This window comes from Onychostoma macrolepis, chromosome 02 (genome assembly GCF_012432095.1).
Source record: "Onychostoma macrolepis isolate SWU-2019 chromosome 02, ASM1243209v1, whole genome shotgun sequence".
NCBI lineage: Eukaryota > Metazoa > Chordata > Actinopteri > Cypriniformes > Cyprinidae > Onychostoma > Onychostoma macrolepis.
The window spans coordinates 33,933,544-33,953,776 of record NC_081156.1 but is presented as its reverse complement, the minus strand read 5'-3'; the positions used below and the strand labels follow the sequence as shown (position 1 = coordinate 33,953,776).

Here is a 20,233-nt window from a genome sequence, read left to right as displayed (position 1 = left end):
CAGTATGCTAGTATTCCATTCGGAACACAGCCCCTGATACTTATTAAAGACATACATTACAGTCATAAAGTTCCAGCAAACATGACCTGCTACCTGTGTATCATACAGTATGTACAGCTGAGCTCACTTTATGCTGAAACATTCTCTGTTCACGTGGCATACTGTACATTTAATCAGATAAGTTTAAAAGTCAACATGAAGGTCGGGCTTCTTTTTTCAAATAATTCCTGATTTGCTATTATTGCTGTAAACTTGCATTAATGTTAACCACCATTGAATTGCTGCATTAAAGAAATAGTTCAACCAGAAATGATCTGAAATTAGCTGAAAATGTCCTCACCCTCAGGCCATACAAGATGAGTTTGTGTCTTCATGGGAACAGATTAAAAAGAACTGTAGCAGTGCATCACTTGCTCACCAATGGATGCTCTGCAGTGAATGGGTGCCGTCAGAATGAGAGTCCAAACAGCTGATAAAAACATCACAATAATCCACAATTTTAGTTTTTTTTTTTTTAAAGACGTTTTTAACTTCAAACCTTTACTTTTGACTAAAATATGAGTATATAATCCATAATAATAACGCTTCCTCCAGTGAAAAAGTCCATCTCCTGGTGTCTCTCACATCAAAATCCAGCCACATATTTGTTTAGAGCTGTTTTGGCTTGTAAACGATGCTTGATCTGTGCAGATTTGTCTCTTGATTCAGACCAGAACACTTTTTCACTGGAGGAAGCTTTACTTATTATGGATTATGGACTGGTGTATTTTAGTTAAAAATGCCTTAATAATGGATTTGTTTCTTATAAACACGCAGATTTTGGCTTCTCAAGATGTTAACTGATGGACTGGAGCGGTGTGTATTTCTTGTGGATTATTGTGGTGTTTTTATCAGCTGTTTGGACTCTCATTCTGACGGCACCCATTCACTGCAGAGCATCCATTGGTGAGCAAGTGATGCAATGCTACATTTCTCCAACCCTGATCAAGAAACAAACTCATCTACATCTTGGATGGCCTGAAGGCGAGTTTTCAATTAATTGTTTTAAATTTTGGTTGAACTATTTCTTTAACCACTTACCAGATTTTTAGAAAAGATTAAAAGACCTACAGCAACAGCCCAAAACTATGACTAAATAATTATTTGGCGCTTGGTTGTTTTCATGGCAAATTGTCCAATGAAAGATTATGAATGCAAACATGATTTCAAGTTGACTTTAAACCTGTAAACTGCTGCATTATGTAACAGGCTGAATGTGTTTCTCATTGTGGAAGCGGTTGGCAGGTGAACATGGATAAACTGCCAAGTTAAGTTAAAATCCCGCTGGTATTGAACATCCCACGTTTTACATCTGTTCAACACAATGACTGTTACACAAGATGTTTAATTTGCACAGATGTTCCTCTTCAGAAACAAAACAAGTGTTAGAAAAGAGTCTGTGAGCGTTTGTTTTCTCTCTCGTTCACACTTACTCAGCTGCGGTCCGGTTGTGATCCAGGTCAAAGGTCAGAGCTGCACTGCACTGTAGACAGAGCGCCACAAACATCATTGTTGTGTTTTGAGATGATGATGATTGTGTTCGTCCACATGATTGTTCTTTAAAGGAACATCTTTGGAAAATGACATGCACAGATGAATCCCTGCCTTGAGGTGTATCTGTAAATGAGAAAATATCATTCACAATCACTATATTTATCATTTTAACCCTCCTTTAGATTTTTAGGATCATTGTGTTTTGTATGCATCAACAGTTTTGCTTTCTATTCGTGTGAATGGGTGAGACTTACAAAAAATAATCCAAATGTCATAAAAAAAGTATGTATGCATAAATTAGTTATCTATATTGTTTTTTTCAGTTTTAGTTAAGTATGTCAAGTTAAACTAAATAAAATGATAAATGTTTCCTTTTATATTGTTATTATTCTAGTTTCATTTTTTTTTTTTTATTGTTTTAGCTTGGTTAATAATCCTTTCAGTTATTATATTATTTCACATGTTCAGTATTTAATATATAAACATTTTATTGATTTAATATAGTACATATAATCTTGCCGAGCAAATAACATGATCAAAACATTAATTTAAATATATTACATACATCTTATTAAATTAATATAAATTAATTAAAAAATGATTTATATATATATATATATATATATATATATATATACAGTCAAATATTTAATGTATGTATATTTTAAGTACAAGACAAGATGTAAACTCAGAATTGTGAAGAAAAAAAGCAATCTTTTTATTTTTTATTCCTTGACAGAAATGGGCTTCTATATATAACGGTACAGTACTATAATTAGGGGAAAAAAAACCTTCAGACGCTTCCTTTTTGCTGTATCAAACGGTCAGTATAATGCATATCATGTCAAGGTGGACGTCAATGACACCTTCGTTGGTTTTCGCATGTCTTATGACTTAAATTTCAGTCTGTTCCTCGCACAAAGCTATCATATGACTTCAGATGACTTGGAATAAAGCCCATCAGTCATATGGACTACCTTTATGGGGGTTTTGTCCTTGACAGCCATTGAGAAGGAAATGGGTATGAGAAAGAGCTATGAGAATGACATAAAAAATAACAGCATGCTGGTTTGAGTAAATAATAACCAAACTGTAATTTTTGGGTGAACTATCCCTTTAAGTTACTCCCCAAACCGAAGTAAGACAGACACGCAGGACGATATGCTTCTTTTAGGATATCGGCCATGTGCCGGTCAGTAGTCTGGTCAAAAATAGCAGTGGTGGGCGGCAGGGTCACAGCGGCTGCTGTTCTGACGAGAGCAGCAGATGTGCTTTATGTAACAGAGCAGACGAGATGCTGCTCCTCTCGCCATTCAGAGACCCCAAATATGGCGTAAGGTCCGGAGGTCATTAAACCCACCCTACTGCTCAATCTACTGTTACAGTCAGCCGTTCGCTCTCTTACCCAATGAGACGCGTCAGGGACAGGCCTCCGTGGCCACGGATGGTGGCCTGCAAAATAATGCATTCAAAACAAACAGTGTGAATGCACATTACATAATCACATTTATGTCATGCATGTTAAACAATCACATCAGATTTGAACATTTGCATTTAAAATCAACATGAAAAGTCAACACATCGACACATTTAACTTCCATAATTGGACAAATTTCTAAGGATATTCAATGAGAAAAAGTAATTTCAGGGTTCGGGGGCCGTAAGGGAGTGCTGGAGGGTCTGTGGAAAAGTTTAGAAAAAGTGTAAAAACCCCAAAAACTATATATATATATATATATATATATATATATATATATATATATATATATATATATATATATATATTAAAAACAAGACTAAAGTAAATAAAAAGTAGATAAATAAAAATATATAATTAAAATAAATAAATAATACAGTTAAACAAACAAATAAATAAATACAGATAATTAAAGAAAATTTGTAAATAAAAAAAATAGATTAAAATACATAAAAATTTAAATAAATTACCAATAAATAAGTAATACAAATAAGATTAAATAATACAAACTTGATTAAATAAGAAAATATGTAGATAAATAAAACTTAAATTATAATAAATAAGTAAAAATATATATCTAAATAAATACATAAATACAGTCCTATAACTATGGAAGCCAATTTATGACATGAAATAAAAAATAAAAAATATATAAAAAAGTGTACTTGCAACTTTTCACCTCACAATTCAGACTTTTTTCTTACAATTCAGAGAAAAAATTCTATACAAAAATATATATCTCAGAATTGAGATATATAAAGTCAAAATTGTGAGATATAAACTCACAATCGTGAGAAATAAAGTCAGAATTGTGAGATAAAAATTAAAAATTACCTTAAAAAAATGGTTAGATATAAACTGTGAATTCTGAGAAAAAAGTCAGAATTGTGAGGGAAAAAAGTTTGAATTACCTTATTTATTTATTTATTTATTATTCGTGACAAAAATGGCCTTCTATAAATAACAGTACAGTACTATAATGAGTAAAAAAGAGGCTTATTATCTAGGTGTTTTTTTTATTTTTAGAATATCTTTCACTAGGATAATCATATTTGGGGATCCATGGCATCTAGAAGACTGAAAACTCCTGGGTTAGATGATGAAAAATGACTCTATTTGACATGTGGTTGGAGTGAAGGCTGTGAAAACTCTTTGATTTGACAGCAATCAGAACATTGACTTGTATTAAAGAATTAAAGTGCGGCAATGTTGATTGCATGTTTACAGTACTGAATCATGTATTTTTTCTAAAAAAAAATCTAAATACATGATGTTTTCTCATTAAGCTTTCGCTGTCAATGCAGTAGCCTTTGAAATATAAGTCTGTTTGATTGACACGGCCAGATTATGTGATGGCTGCATCCCAGTTTGCATACTAACTGTCATAAATGGTATGCGAGATAAGAATTAATCATGCTGAAAATGTCAAAGGTGACATTGTGTGACAAAGAGATTTCTTGTGTGCATTCATCATTGCTTTCTGAAATATATTACCCATAATTCCTTTGCACTGAAAATGAGGGTTTCTGATGGTTTTCCGTTCATATTTTTTTCAACTGTAAAAAGTGGCAATGTTGCATCAAGTCTGAACTTTAAATAATAATGAGGGATAAGGTAATGCATTTAAATTCTGCCTAATGCATGCATATGCACACAGGATTTGACAATGGCAGTAGTAATACTCACTATATCCAAAAGTACACTATACCATTCAAAGGTTTGGGGTCTGTAATGTTTTTTTTTTTAAAGAAGTCTCTTCTGCTCATCAAGGTTGCATTTATTTTATTAAAAATACAGTAAAAACAGTAATATTGTCAAATATTATTACCATTTAAAATAATAATGTTTTTATGTGAATATATTGTAAAATGGAATTTATTTCTGTGATACAGCGCTGAATTTTCTCTAGTCTTCAGTGTCACATGATCCTTCAGAAATCATTCTAATATGCTGATTTGCTGCTCAAGAAACATTTCTGATTATTATCAATAGTGAAAACATCTGAGCTGCTCATATTATTAAATAAAATATTATAAAATTATACTAAATATTATCATATTAAATAATATTACAATTTTTTTTAATTATAAAAGTCTTTACCATTTTTTTAAAATCAATTTAATGCATCCTTGATGAATAAAAGCATGATTTTTTTTCTTAGTATTACATTTTTTAGTAGTGTATTGTATATACTGTTCTATGACCAGTGAAATAAATACTTTTAGTATGCAGTATGCAAATTGAGATGTAGCCTGTGCCTCCAGACAGAAATTCCTGAGAAGCTGTATGTCACATACATCAAACACTGCGGGGCTTCACTGTATATATGGATGTAAAGAGTTTCACCTCTCTGAGGTCTTGGCCAGTTGTTCAAGCCTGTGAGGATATAATCAAAGGTACATATTAGTGCACAACAAACGACTGACAAAACTGAGACTGTGCAATAACTGTGCATAAGCCACACTGACAACTGCAGTCAATATTATATATATATATATGTGTGTGTGTGTGTGTTATGGGCCGGATTGTAAGAGCAACTCTCCTGCTGCCTGTTTAACATTTGAATCATGTAAAGGCCAGAGTACTCCGATCACGTAACGCCATACCATCCCACAACCCCCTGCAGTTTTACCTTTCTCTCTGTGCTTTGATTCGCTCCTCGTCACATCTGCAGAAAGAGGAGAACACAAACTCTGTCGCACATTACAAACACTGTGCATTTCTAAAACCTCACACTTTCAACACAGAGAAATCTACGACTGTGTTCGGATCTGCCCTGATACTCCTGCTATTTTTACATTATGCAGTGTGCATGCTGTGTTTTATTATTCATATTTTAACCCTATAAATACATTTCTAATGCCTCTAAATGATCAACATGATCAAAACTGTAGTTAAACCTGTTGCACACGGTCTACTCCATGTCTTTTTTCATCTGATGGATAGTTTTTAATCAAGTAAAAGCTCTTTCAGTGTAACTGTACAAACGTCCTCCTTCAACTCGTGCTTCACGTGTCTTTCTGCTGTCAAATCTACTGATATTTAATCATGTAAACATAAGAATGACTATTAATACGTCAAGATGAACACATACTGGACTGAAGCAGACTCACTTTACTTGATTCTCCATAAAATCATGTTCAAGTGTGAGTCTCAAATATGATCATCATTGGGCTTTGAGGAACATTTGATCATTGCGTTGCATTGCATGTTTGGATCATGTAAATCTCATCTTTCTAAGACACATTATTGGCAGTCGCAGATATAGAGTGATGATGACTGATATTTGTACCATTTTATGTCAATATCTGCTATACTGTTATAAAGATCTCATTGATTTACATTACAAGCATCAGAATTTCATCACTTCCATATAAATATCAGCATCTGCACCAAATTGCATATTTTTCCTCAGTTTGAGCCAGAGCTTCATATTCTCACTATATCATACGATACGAGGCATAAAAGCCTGATGTATCAAAAATGTTAGGCCTACTCAACAAACAGAATTTATATTCTGTCTGAAGGTTCAATAAACTTTTCCATTTAAAAAAAAAGCGATTTTTTGGACTATAACTTCATATGTCAGGCTTTACAGGGTTAAATAGGCAATGCAGTGATACCATGTTAATGTGAAATGTTCATGTCTGCATACAGCTTTAACAAAACTCAATCCTGCCCCGGTGTGTTTTAGTTTGCATGTACAAACGAAGTTCTCTCATAAGACATCCGTGTGTCTCCTCCTGCTGGTGAAGGGCACTTACTGCAGCACACACTCGGGAATCTGCACATGCTCCATGGGAACGATCTGAGCCAGTTCCTCCAGACTCTGGACATACCGGATCTTATCCATGAATTTCACACTGCAGAGGAATTAAAGTGTATTAAAACACATCCTACAAATGGTTGAGGGTGTTTGTGATGTTCAGTGTTTCCTGACCTGATGAAGGGCCGTGAGATGGCCAGAACTGTCCGGATGAACCAGGAGGGATGCGCGATGATCAGACATTTGAGATTCTTTCTTAACCTGGATGTTAATGGAATGAAATGAACAGAATTCATGTGAAATCCCACACCAAAACTGTGACCCTGGACCACAAAACCAGTCTTAAGTCGCTGGGGTATATTTGTAGCAATAGACAAAAATACATTGTATGGGTCAAAATTATCCATTTTTCTTTTATGCCAAAAATCATTAGTAAAGATCATGTTCCATGAAGATATTTTGTAAATTTCTTACTGTAAATGTATCAAAACTTCATTTTTGATTAGTAATATGCATTGCTAAGAACTTCATTTGGACAACTTTAAAGGTGATTTTCTCAATATTTAGATTTTTCTGCACCCTCAGATTCCAGATTTTCAAATAGTTGCATCTCAGCTAAATATTGTCCGATCATAACAAACCATACATCAATGGAAAGCTTATTTATTCAGATTTCAGATGATGTATAAATCTCAATTTCGAAAAATTTACACTTATGGCTGGTTTTGTGGTCCAGGGTCACATATTTCTTCTACATACACTTCTGTTCATTGACTTATTGATTATTGATGCTGTTTACTAGGTTAAAGGATTTAAACATTTTACGTGTTTTCATATACTATTATAGTTGTATTAATATTTTGAATTAGCTTTTGTTTTTATATTTTCTGTTTACATTTTATTTTATTTTATTTTGAAAAATTGACACTTAAGACTGGTTTTGTCGTCCAGGGTCACAATTGGTCCTGACTAGCATCAGTGTCCCATCTCACAAAGTATAAACACAAAGGTTTTTTTTTCATAATATGTGACCCTGAACCACAAAACCAGTCATAAGGGTAAATTTTTAGGTGAATTTAAAAAAATTCTGAAAGCTGGAAAAAAAAGAAAAAGATCCACCATTGATGTATGGTTTGTTAGGATCGGACAATATTTGGCTGAGATACAACTATTTGAAAATCTGGAATCTGAGGGTGCAAAAAAAAAAAAATCTAAATATTGAGAAAATCACCATTAAAATGGTCCAAATGAAGTTCTTAGCAATGCATATTAATTATCAAAAATTGATCTTTTCTTACTGTCCTAATGATTTTTGGCATAAAAGAAAAATCAATCATTTTGACCCATACAATGAATTTTTGGCTTTTGCTACAAATATGCCCCAGCTATTTATGACTGGATTTGTGCTCCAGGGTCACACATGGGTTCTTATCTGTGTTATTAAACGATCAGCTGAGCTGTACCGTCTTTCGATCATCTGGTAGCATCTCTTGAGCCAGCTGATGCCGGGCATCCTCCTGCGCGGCGTGGCTCCGTTCAGATAGATGATCATATAGTCCTCAGCTACCAGCAGCTCCAAACTACTGATCACATACCTGCAGAGACATAGAAGAAATATCCATAGTGCAAACCTGTAAAATATCTGCATTTGTCTGTTGTAAAACAGGGTCTATCAAATCCATTCACAAGCCTCTTCTGCTCACCAAGGCTGCATTTATTTGACTAAAAATACAGTAAAAACAGTAATATTGTGAAATATATTTACAATTTAAAATAATGGTTTATTATTTGAATATATAGTAAAATGTAATTTATTTCTGTGATGCAAAGCTGAATTTTCAGCATCATTACTCCAGTCTTCAGTGTCACATGATCCTTCAGAAATCATTCTAATATTTCTGATTATTATTATCAATGTTGAAAACAGTTGTGCTGCCCAATATTTCTGTGGAAACTGTGATTCATTTTATTTTTCAGGATTCCTTGCAGAATATAAAGTTCAAAAGAACAGCATTTATTTGAAATAGAAATCTTTTGTAACATTGCAAATGTGTTTACCGTCACGTCTGATAAATTTAATGCATCCTTTTTTGAATAAAAGTATTAATTACCTACTTACTTTTGAACGGTAGTGCATGTATAACTGGGTTATTATAGTTATCTGAAATTAAAACTGAAACTAAAATTAAAAACTTTATATTATTTAAAAAAATAAATAAACTTTAACTGAAATAAAACACAAAAAACCTTTTATTTGAACATCTCTCATTTTAATTTAGTTTAACTTAATGTATTAAGATGTATTAAAAAAAAGTGTACGTGTGTCTTACAGGAAGAGGTTCTCCATGATGTAACTGTAGTCTGCGCAGCCGCTGTCGGGCAGATAGCACGCAGCAAACACGATGATGGCGTTCAGTCCTTCACCGTAATAACCTGTGAACAGAAACAGGAACATGAGAGTGTTTAGAGTCAAGGTTAGCAGTTTCCATATTCACTGATCCCTCTGTTTGTGTAAAACGGCCTTGGAACACAATGAGCTGTATTTCCCCTTAAGAACACATGCAGTGTGCTAACAAACGAGAAACATTTGTCATTCAGGTTTCATATCTATTTTCCATCCTTTACAATTAAAACAAACGGTTTTCGCTACTGTACGTTAAGATGATATTATGTTTTTGTATGTAAAGTGTGTGATGAGTTACACAACAAAGTTTCATTTAGTGTTAAGGGGTTTGTTCAAATTAGAGTTATTATTAGTTAAAACAAAAGCTAAAACCATTTATAAAACAAATGAAATAATAAAATATAAAAAAAATTATTAATAAGCATTATATTTCAATATGTTTCCAAGGCAAAAATTTGTTTAAAAATTTGGTTTAGCTAAAACCAAAATAACTAAAACTGAAATAACAATTAATAAAACTATATAGACATAAAAAATACAAAAAAAAAACTAATAAAATGACTCAAACTTTAGGTAAAATAAAACGAAAACAGAAAATATAAGCTAATTCAAAATATTACTCAAAATATAATAGTATCTTAATGATATGAAAATAACACAGGTTTAAATCCCTTAACCTAGAAAACAGCATCAATAATCTATAATAAGTTGATGAACAAACGTGTGCGTTTGAAGAAATACATATAAATTATGTAGGTGTCAAAAGTTATTTTATTTTATTTAGTTAACATTATTATATACAGTAGGTAGTCCAAAATGCCACGTGTACATTATTATATATTACATTATATAACATATATATAAAATACAAAGTTCTATCTGTGGCGTTTCAACTTTAACTAAAATAAAATGTAAACAGAAAATATAAAAACAAAAGCTAATTCAAAATATGAATACAACTATAATAGTATATGAAAACACGTAAAATGTTTAAATTCTTTAACCTAGTAAACAGCATCAATAATCAATAAGTCAATGAACAGAAGTGTATGTAGAAGAAATATGTGACCCTGGACCACAAAATAAGTGTAAATTTTTCCAAATTGATGTATGGTTTGTTAGGATCGGACAATATTTGACTGAGATGCAACTATTTGAAAATCTGGAATCTGAGGGTGCAAGAAAATCTAAATATTGAGAAAATCGCATTTAAAGTTGCATATCACTAATCAAAAACAATGTTTTGATATATTTACAGTAGTTAATTTACAAAATATCTTCATGGAATATGATCTTTACTTAACATACTAATGATTTTTGGCATAAAAGAAAAATCTATAATATTGACCCATACAATATATTTTTGGCTATTGCTACAAATATACCCCAGCGACTGGTTTTGTGGTCCAGGGTCACATATATACTGTAAAATAGAAAGTTCTATCTGTGTCATATCAAATGTTAATTGATATCGTCGACCGACCTCCATGCGTGACGACGCGCAGGTACGGCCTGATGACCTGCATGTCTATCCTGTGCTCCTGATCACCGATGATCACCGTCCTCCACAGACGGCCCGCACCGTCACCCTCCTCGCCGCCCGGACCCTTCACACTGGCCACCGGAGTGTCGTCTGAAAAACAGCACAGTCTGCTTTTAATCTGCAAATCAGATTCTTTTTGTAACGCATCTTGTTTTCCAGTCAAAACCTCATGACCTTGACCTCCGACTGACCTTCCCATTCCAGCTCGTTGCCGTTGTTGAGGGAGCCGAGCGAGTCGTCGTCCGGCGTGTCGAGGTCGTCCACGTTTATGTCCAGGTCATCTGGTGTTTCCAGGAAGTCGTCAGAAAGCAGCGAACCTTCGCTTTTATCCAGCGACAGGTTGATATCCGGAGCGATCAGCGTGCGGCGCTTCTGTCGGACCGATTCCGTGTGATCCGCCGTCAGAGCGGCGTGATGAGCTGACAGAAGAAAACATTAATCACACGCTTATAAAAGAAGCTGAGAAAATGAAACACATTTATAAAAAGAAGCTGTCAGACGTCTGAAACTCACACACGTTCTTACAACTTCAATATCAACTTGACAAAATTCCTTCAAACACTCTTCAAGTGAATTTTTTTGTATCATTAATATACTATTATAGTATTCATTCATACTTTCAATTAGTTTTTTATTTTTCATCTTCATTTAAATTTTAGTTTAAGTTTTAGTGATTTTGTCATTGTTTTTTGTTATTTTTATTAGTTTGCTTTCCTGTTTTAAATGCCTATTTAGTTTTTATTATTTGTATTTCTTAAATGTTTTTTTTTCATTTAATTTTTTTATTTTTATTCAGATTGATATTTCAATTAAATGAAAATGTTGTTATAACTATTAAATTGGTTTAAAAAAAGTAAAAATAAAATAAGATAAAGTTTTTAATATTTTATTTTATTTCAGTTAATGTTTATTTATTAACAAATAGTTATTTTTAAAAATATACAATTATATAAAAAATATTTGTACTTTTAGTAATTTTGTTTTTGTCAGTTTTTAAGTTTGTTTTCTTTTTTTTAAATGTCTATTTAATTTTATTATTTTTATTTCAGTTTTAGTAATGTTATTACTTCAACTTAAACTAAATGAAAATCATGAAATTCATTTTGAAATGTTATGATTATACTATGTAATGAAATTATACTGAAAAAAAGTTGCCATGGCAACTAATTGAAATAAAATAAGTTTATTTATTTTTTCAGTTTAATTTCAGTTAATGTTTATTTAATAACTAATAATTATTTTTAAAAATATATAATAATTATTTCTATTAATATAATAATAATTTAAAAATATTTATAGTTTAAATATTTTTTTAAATTTGTTTTCCTTTATATATTTGTTTCTTCACTGATAATTACTTTTATACATAGAAAACACATATAATAATTATTTAATAATTAAATATTTTCAGTTTTAGTCAATGGTAACAACACTGCAGTGCAACTTTCAACTTGAACTGTTTCTTCTCTAACTAATAAAAGATGAACTTAGATGAACTTACCAGTGTTGTCAGTGAGTCCATCTAAATCACCGTCTTCAGGAAGAGGCCTGTAAATCAACACAGAGAAATTAACAGACGACCACAACACACTTTCTCTGTCATTATAGAGCCTCTTCTTCAATTCACAATAATCACTCACTTCCTCACTTCACACTTTCATTTACTGAACCACAGTAATAACTGGCCTTAACTGGGTGTTGAGATATTTAATGTATTGTTTAATTGCTAGTGTTGCTAGGTTATTACTGGTGGTTGCTAGGGTGTTTGGGGTGGTTTTTAAGTCTTTGCTTACTAGTCAAGTAAAAAGAGTCGTGCATCCTCAAGTCTCTGTGATAAATATATCTATTTTACCACAGAACAGGGACAGTTAACAAACTACACTACACTATAGTATCAAATCAACACGATGATTATTGAAAGTGGTTTGGGCTCACACAGAGGTCAGAGGTAAAGCACACACATAAATGATGCCGTTTGCACATCTGTGTCGAGCCGTGAACAATAGCGGCTTCTAAACAACACGTTTCAGCCGGAGCGAAGGACACAATTAACCCGTCATTCTCTGGCATTACGATCAGCAGTGTTTGTGTATCTCATGCTGACTACAGTCAGTAATTACCCAGCAGTCTGTGCGCTGTCAGGGGACGCTCTGGTTAATAAGAGAGCACAGTGCAATAATGAGGGTTACAGAACTCAGTTCAGACAGTTCAGCGATAGGATGCTTATCTGTGTAAACCATTATCATTAAGTAGTTTTAGTGTTTGACACTAAAAGGTTAAAAAGGTGCAATTTTTTTGCAAGTGCATCACTGTAGTATGATATTGTTTCAAATACCTTTTATATAGGCTATGGTATATTAATATGGTAATCTATCAGTACACTGAAAGCTAAAATAAAAGCATGCGATTGTTACTTTAAGGATCAATTTGAACCGATCTGAGTCTTAAAAAGTAACTTCTTTTTTTATAATCTAATGTTATTCAAATGAATTAAATTATTAAATTTTATATTGCACAAAAATAGTTACCACATGAAACGTTTCATTAAATATTATTATTTATTAATATTATAAATACATATATTAAATATTATATTGCAGAAAACAATTACCACATGAAGCATAATTCATAGTATTATTAAATAATAAATAATATTAAAATATATACTGTATCAATCATTACTTTAATATTATTTATTAATATTATGAATAAATATATTAATAAAACCAGTTACTACATTAAGCATTTATTGAAATAATATAAATTAAAAATTAATTAATACAAATAACAATAATTAAATATCAATTAATTAAACGATTTTAAAGTATTATGACATTACCTTAGGATATAATCACTGTGCCATGGAGATTTAGGATTATTTCATCAGAAATTGTGAGCAAAAGCTTTTAATGTTAAATTATCTTTAAGAACTAGAACATAATCAGGTTCATCAGAGAGAAAGTTTCAAACAGTGCATGATAATTAAAAGCCAAGTTCAGCGAGGTTTTGTTCGGTGTGGGTTTATGTGATAATGTGCACTATAGTGCAGAATCAATTATTCAGCACTCTGTGTCTCTTACTAGCCTCATTGTCATGGCAACACTGATGACCTCATATTTGCCCATAAATGGAAATGCATTATAATGTAAGGCTGTGCTCTTTATGTCTTCTTGTATGTTGACCCACATGCTGCTTCTGGACTGTTTATGCCACGTTTCACCTTCATTTCTCCTTCACGTGCAGCTAGATAACACATCCTCAGCTCCACTCGCTCTGAGCTCTAATGCTGATCTGACATTATTGATCAGAAATCAAAGACGTCTGCGCTGTGGAGGAAAATAACTCCCCAATAACAAGCCCCATGGGTGCTGTACATGAGCATATGTTCACATGGTGTCATATAGCTGAGGTACAAATCTGCTTATTCGCAAGTAAAAATCAATCATTACAACTAAATAGTATTAATATACAGATCAATAGCAGTACTGATTGTGTACACTACCAGTCAAAAGTTTGGAGTAATTAAATTGCTTTTTGAAAGAAGTCTCTTCTGCTCATCAAGGCTGCATTTATGTGATTAAAAATACAGTAAAAACAGTTAAAATGTGAAATATTATTACAATTTAAAATAGCTGATTTCCATGTGAATATCTGTTAAAATTTATTCCTGTGATCAAAGCTGAATTTTCAGCATCATTACTCCAGTCTTCAGTGTCACATGATCCTTCAGAAATCATTCTAATATGCTGATTTGCTGCTCAATAAACATTTTTTTTTGTGCTTCCCAATATTTCTGTGGAAACTGTGATACATTTTATTTTTCAGGATTCACAGATGAATAGAAAGTTCAGAAGAACAGCATTTATTTGAAACAGAAATCTTTTGTAACATTATACATGTCTTTACTGTCATTTCTGATCAATTTAATGCATCCCTGCTGAATAAAATTATTAATTTCTGTAAAAAAAAATTACTGACCCAATTATTTCCACAAAAATATGAAGCAGCACTGTTTTCAACATTGATAATAATCAGAAATGCTTCAGCATTACAGTAGCAAAAAGTCAAAAGTCAGATCTCAATGTGATCCACATTAAATTTATCTATTATTTATGTCAAAAAGTATGCAAAAATGCTACAATTTCAACCTCTCTATGTTGCATCTGAAGGGGATGCAGTATCTTATGCACCTCATACTGCACATTTATCCAATGTTGTAGGTCATATTCTGTGCATATAGAAGATTCACATACTGTGCACAAGTATGCATGCTGCAGAAATAGTATGGTAGCATGTTATTCTGAACAGTTGAAGGTCAGTCAGGTCTTACCGTGGGAAATCGTCATCTTGCCACTCATCTTTCACCTCCATGTTCTCCATGCGTAAAGTGGCTTCAGTGGTTCCCATCCTCTGCTCCCGATCACACTGATCAACACAATCACACAAGATCAGCACAAGTGCCTATATAGATACAAATACATATTATTCTCTAAATTATTTCTCTGAATGAGCTAATGATGTGCACCAATCTCCTCAACAAGTCACATGATTTGAGGAATGAATGTGGCATGAGTTACATGCCAGTGCTTCATATTTAGATTAAAGGATTGTGAGCTTGAGTAATAGAGATGTTGTGTTTATTGTTGCATCTCTCTTCCTGAACATCAACATGACTATCTACTTCTTTAATACATGTTCCTGGTCTTATTTTCATTTATCTTAAATACTGAAATAATTAAAACCAACACAAAAATAAAATACAATAAAAATTATATACCGTAGACATTTAAAAAATAAAAAAATAAAAAAATAAAAATAATGAAAATAACAAAAACACACAACAAAATGACTAAAACACTAAAACTAAAAAGCAACATTTCCTGTTTTCATTTAGTTTAAATTGATTTACTAAAATAACTAAAATTAATAAAAACCATATAGACATATTTAAAAAATTACAAAAACAACAAAATTACTACAACTTTAACTAAAGTTAAAAATGGAAAATACAAAAATGAAAAACGAATTCAAAATTTAAAAAAAAATTACTAAAATAACTAAAACTTAAGAATTAATAACAACTATATAGACATATTAAAAACAAACAAATAAATAAATAAAAATTACAAAGACACAACAAAAGTTAAAATGAAAATACAAAACACAAAAAAACAACAACTAAAAGTACTTCAGTAACACAAAAATAACACGAGTGCATCAAAGGATATACATAAACATACTGTACATATACACAGACACACACACACACACACACACACATATATATATATATATATATATATATATAAGTAATCTTTTATCAAATTGTATTAACCTGAAATACTGATCTGAAATACTGTAATTTTGGTCTGTTATCACCTGTTTAATCCTCCATCCACCCACCTGTCACAAACAAACTCCCTTCAGCATCCAATCAGTTCCACACGGAAAAATCAAGATTTATCTCCCTGAATGCCCCGTTTACTCAGAAATACGTCACTTGGCGGAATTAAAGCGGGTTGCAAACAGCATTTCATGGCTCATGTGGTCAAACACAGAAGGAGTTTCTCTCTGCAGGCGTTGGTTTCTCTGTGTGTGTGTGTGTGTGTATGTGTTTCACCTTCAGGCCTGTTGATTTCTCAGCTCCCCACTGAATCCATCAGATCTGACTCTCTGTCTGTCTGTCGAGTGAAGCCGGTCCCATCTGCGGATCCTCAGACAAAGAGGGGCGTCTGGTGCGGGTGGATGATTTCCAGCGTCTCAGGATCTGTGCATGGCCACAGCAACAACACACAGCGATCAGATGTGTTTGATAATTCATGCCATCCCGCTCCAGATCACGTCACATTACCTGGCGTTCCGTCCTTCTCTCTTTATATGGTGCATTTATTTCCCTCCTTTACGAAGGACAAACCTTTCCCAATCTTGTTGTATCTGGAACAAGCTGCAAAAGATGGACGTCTCCTCCCTGTTCCCTAGCAACTGCATCCCTGTCTCTCCATCCCAGCACAATCTCTCCTCTGTACGTTCCTCTCTCTCTCTCTCTCTCTCTCTCTCGCAGCTGCTTGGTGCTCTGGGCCGCGTCTGTAAACAGAAGGCCATCCCTCGGTCTCCTGTGATTGGCGGAGCTGTGTTTCCTGCTGCGCTCTGATTGGCTGAGGCTCTGTGTGATGATGTCATCTGTTCAGCACTCAGGAGGCTTTTTTGTGCTGGTGCATGTATGTGCTCACTACATCAAATATCACATTTGCAGTCCATATAGGCCAGGAAGTTAGTCACATCATGTTTCTTTACATAACAGCTGATAAATTATTTTATTTTATTGGTAAATGTAATATTCATATTTAATATTCAAGTTATTTATAAATTAACTTGTAACCTGCAAAACAAATGTATAATTATTTATAATAATAATAATAATAATAATAATGATTATTATTATTCTAGTTGTTCTTGTTGTTGATATACTATTAATTATTACAGTGATTAAAAATAGAATATGTGACCCTGGACCACAAAACCAGTCATAAGTGTAAATTTTTCGAAATTTAGATTTATGCATCATCTGAAAGCTGAATAAATAAGTGTTCCATTGATGTATGGTTTGTTAGGATCGGACAATATTTGGCTGAGATACAACTATTTGAAAATCTGGAATCTGAGGGTGCAAGAAAATCTGAATATTGAGAAAATCACCTTTAAAGTTGTCCAAATGAAGTTCTTAGCAATGCATATTACATATCAGAAATTAAGTTCTGATATATTTACCGTAGGAAATTCACTAAATATCTTCATGGAACATGATCTTTACTTAATATCCTAATGATTTTTGGCATAAAATAAAAATCTATAATTTTGACCCATACAGTGTATTTTTGGCTATTGCTACAAATATACCTCAGCGAATTAAGACTGGTTTTGCGGTCCAGGGTCACATATAATATTCTAATTAAAATTATTACAAATATTAATAATAATAATTCACATCAGTTATACTATTACAATTACAATAATATAACAACAATTAAGTATTAAATTATAATAAAAATACTAATTAAAAATAAATGTTATTAATATAATAATAATAATTATTATATTTTAAAATGTATGAAATAACAATAATAATTATTGATATCATAGTTATAATATTAGAATTAAAAACAATAATTTTATTGATAGAAAATGTAAAAAAAATATTGCTATTATTAATATTATATTATATTATAATGAAAATTATTAAAATAATATTTATTAAAATAATTATTTTTATAAATATCAGTTATATTATAATTACAATGACAATTATAAAAATAAAATAATAATAACGTTGTTTTCTTCTTCTTCTTCTTCTTCTAAGTACAGTAATAATCATTAAAACAATTATTATGATTATTAACCACAGTAATATTGTAATTAAATAATAATATTTATAATAATTATTATTATTATTATATTAACATTATTATTTTATTAATAACATTAACAACATCAAAACAACAGCAGCAGCAATAATAATAATAATAATAATACACATTAATAATATACTATATTATATTAATAAATCAAATTATTATTATTGTTGAATAATAAAGCAGTTTGGGATTTGACTTTGCAAGGCCATTTGGGGGAAAATAAATAAATAAATAAAAATGAAAAACTCCCAGCCAGTTTTTAAAGTGCTCGGGGGGGTTGATGTGCTCTTCTGTACTGACTCAGACTCCGTCTGTTAAATGTATACAGCCATAAACATCATAAACTCTTTTTAAATTTGTCCTCAAATGGTTTTGTCAATCACAGAGATGACTTTATAATGGACAAGAGTGAATCTAGAGAGATGCTGTGTGTTTGAGACGGAGCCTGGGGTTTTTCTGTCGGGACAAACACTGACCCGAAACCTCAGAGCGTCCATTAAAACCCACTCAATCATTCAGGACGGCCAGCCATGTGGAATTCAGCACCGAGGGCTTTCCTTCTGTATTTCACCCTCTCATACAGTACTTCACAAACTACATACAGTGTTATAAAATATCAAAATGATTTCTTTTTAATATTAGATGCATTTGATTGCACACCAAATACATTTGTGCCAGAAGAACCGCTGCGAACAAAGCCAATATGGTTGAATAAAAGTTATTAAATATTCTAAATTTAATAACAATTTCATTTAATAACAAATCCCTTATGCTGTTTTTTTTTCTTCATAGCGATAGATATGATTTTCATCTGTTGAAATTTCTAATTCAGAGCTGTACTTCACTATACTCACCACAAGATGGCTCTAAAGTTTAAATAAACCTTCATGAAGCTCCTGTCAGCAGGCAGCAGAGCAGAAGAACTTGATCTGATTAAAGAGAAAATAACAGCATTCAGTGTTTCAACTTTATATGTGTGGAGAACAGATGTGGCAAAGTTTACTTTCCTCTAATCAAAGTAAAAGGTTACATTAATACGCCTAATTACATTTCAGAATGTGATTAAAAAAAAGTTTAAAAAGTAAAAAAAAATAAATTAATTTAAAAAAATCACTATAATGCAGTGCCATAATAACATGAGTAAAAAGTTAATAATAATAAAAAAAAAAAAATTAAAAAAATTAAAAAAAAGATTGACACTGCATTATCTACTTAATTTGCTGTGGTAATTTTTATATATATTATACATGTAAATATAAACAGGGTTATTTAGTATCTTTGAGACACTGTTATAGTTTATATTAATATTTTGAATAATATAATCTAATATTTATAATCTAAACAATCATTTTCTTCTAATATTTATTTTTGATTTTTATTTTGTCTTCTATCTGTTAACAAAAGCAATAGTTAATTTGTTAATAGTTTCATTTCTAGTTAACTATTTTATAATTGTAAAAATAGTTAACTAAATAATAATTAATTTCACCTAATATTTATATTTCATTTCATCCTTCTTGAAATCAACAACAACAAAAGTTTTTAGATGAAAATTGAATAATAGTACAAATAATTTACTAAATAATAATTCTTTTCATACACAGTAATATTTACTCATTTTAATTTTTGTTAACCATAACAGCTTTATGTTCATGTTTCAACTTTTCAATAGTATTTGTATAATTAAAAACATGCATTACATTAGAAAAAAGCATGCAAAAAAGCTTCTTCTTTTTTTTTACTAGTTGTCTCAGACTTTTGGTCAAAATTATACATCTTTTCTGTTAATAAAATGAATTGACACTAGTTAATATGTATTTCAGATCAGCAGTATTAATGCATGAAGACAATAGCCCTTCGCCCTTGGCTCAAGGTGAGGCATTTATAATGAGCTAAGCTCTTGAGCCGTTTTCATCACCCTCATCTTCATCAGGTGCCAAATCTGTAACTCACACACCTCTATTGTCTTCATATTGTTGTCGTTGCTCCAAAAAAGCTAAAGCAGCTTGCATTTCCGAACTGGAAAACTTAATTTTGGAAAGCCGTGGGTCAAATACATGAACTAGTGGATATTTGATAGTTAATCTCTTCTTCGGGC

General features: G+C 31.7%; 1 protein-coding gene across 4 annotated transcripts; it reads right to left on the bottom strand.

Moving 5' to 3' along the window:
• Positions 1-439: 439 nt before the first annotated feature.
• Positions 440-20,223, bottom strand: atcayb (ATCAY kinesin light chain interacting caytaxin b). Of its 4 annotated transcripts, XM_058752800.1 has the most exons (16): positions 20,093-20,223; positions 18,990-19,064; positions 16,575-16,886; positions 16,344-16,490; positions 15,054-15,148; positions 12,225-12,271; positions 10,915-11,142; positions 10,664-10,813; positions 9,107-9,209; positions 8,240-8,371; positions 6,951-7,037; positions 6,775-6,873; positions 5,643-5,678; positions 5,357-5,386; positions 2,939-2,985; positions 440-1,656 (listed from the first exon to the last, which is right to left on the bottom strand). In XM_058752800.1, the coding sequence occupies exons 5-15, from the start codon at positions 15,128-15,130 to the stop codon at positions 2,952-2,954; spliced, it is 1,023 nt and encodes a 340-aa protein (XP_058608783.1). In that variant the 5' UTR covers positions 15,131-15,148; positions 16,344-16,490; positions 16,575-16,886; positions 18,990-19,064; positions 20,093-20,223; the 3' UTR covers positions 440-1,656; positions 2,939-2,951. The 4 variants fall into 4 exon arrangements, with proteins under 4 accessions (XP_058608783.1, XP_058608812.1, XP_058608793.1 ...); XM_058752829.1 differs by lacking the exon at positions 5,643-5,678; XM_058752810.1 differs by lacking the exon at positions 16,575-16,886.
• Positions 20,224-20,233: the final 10 nt, after the last annotated feature.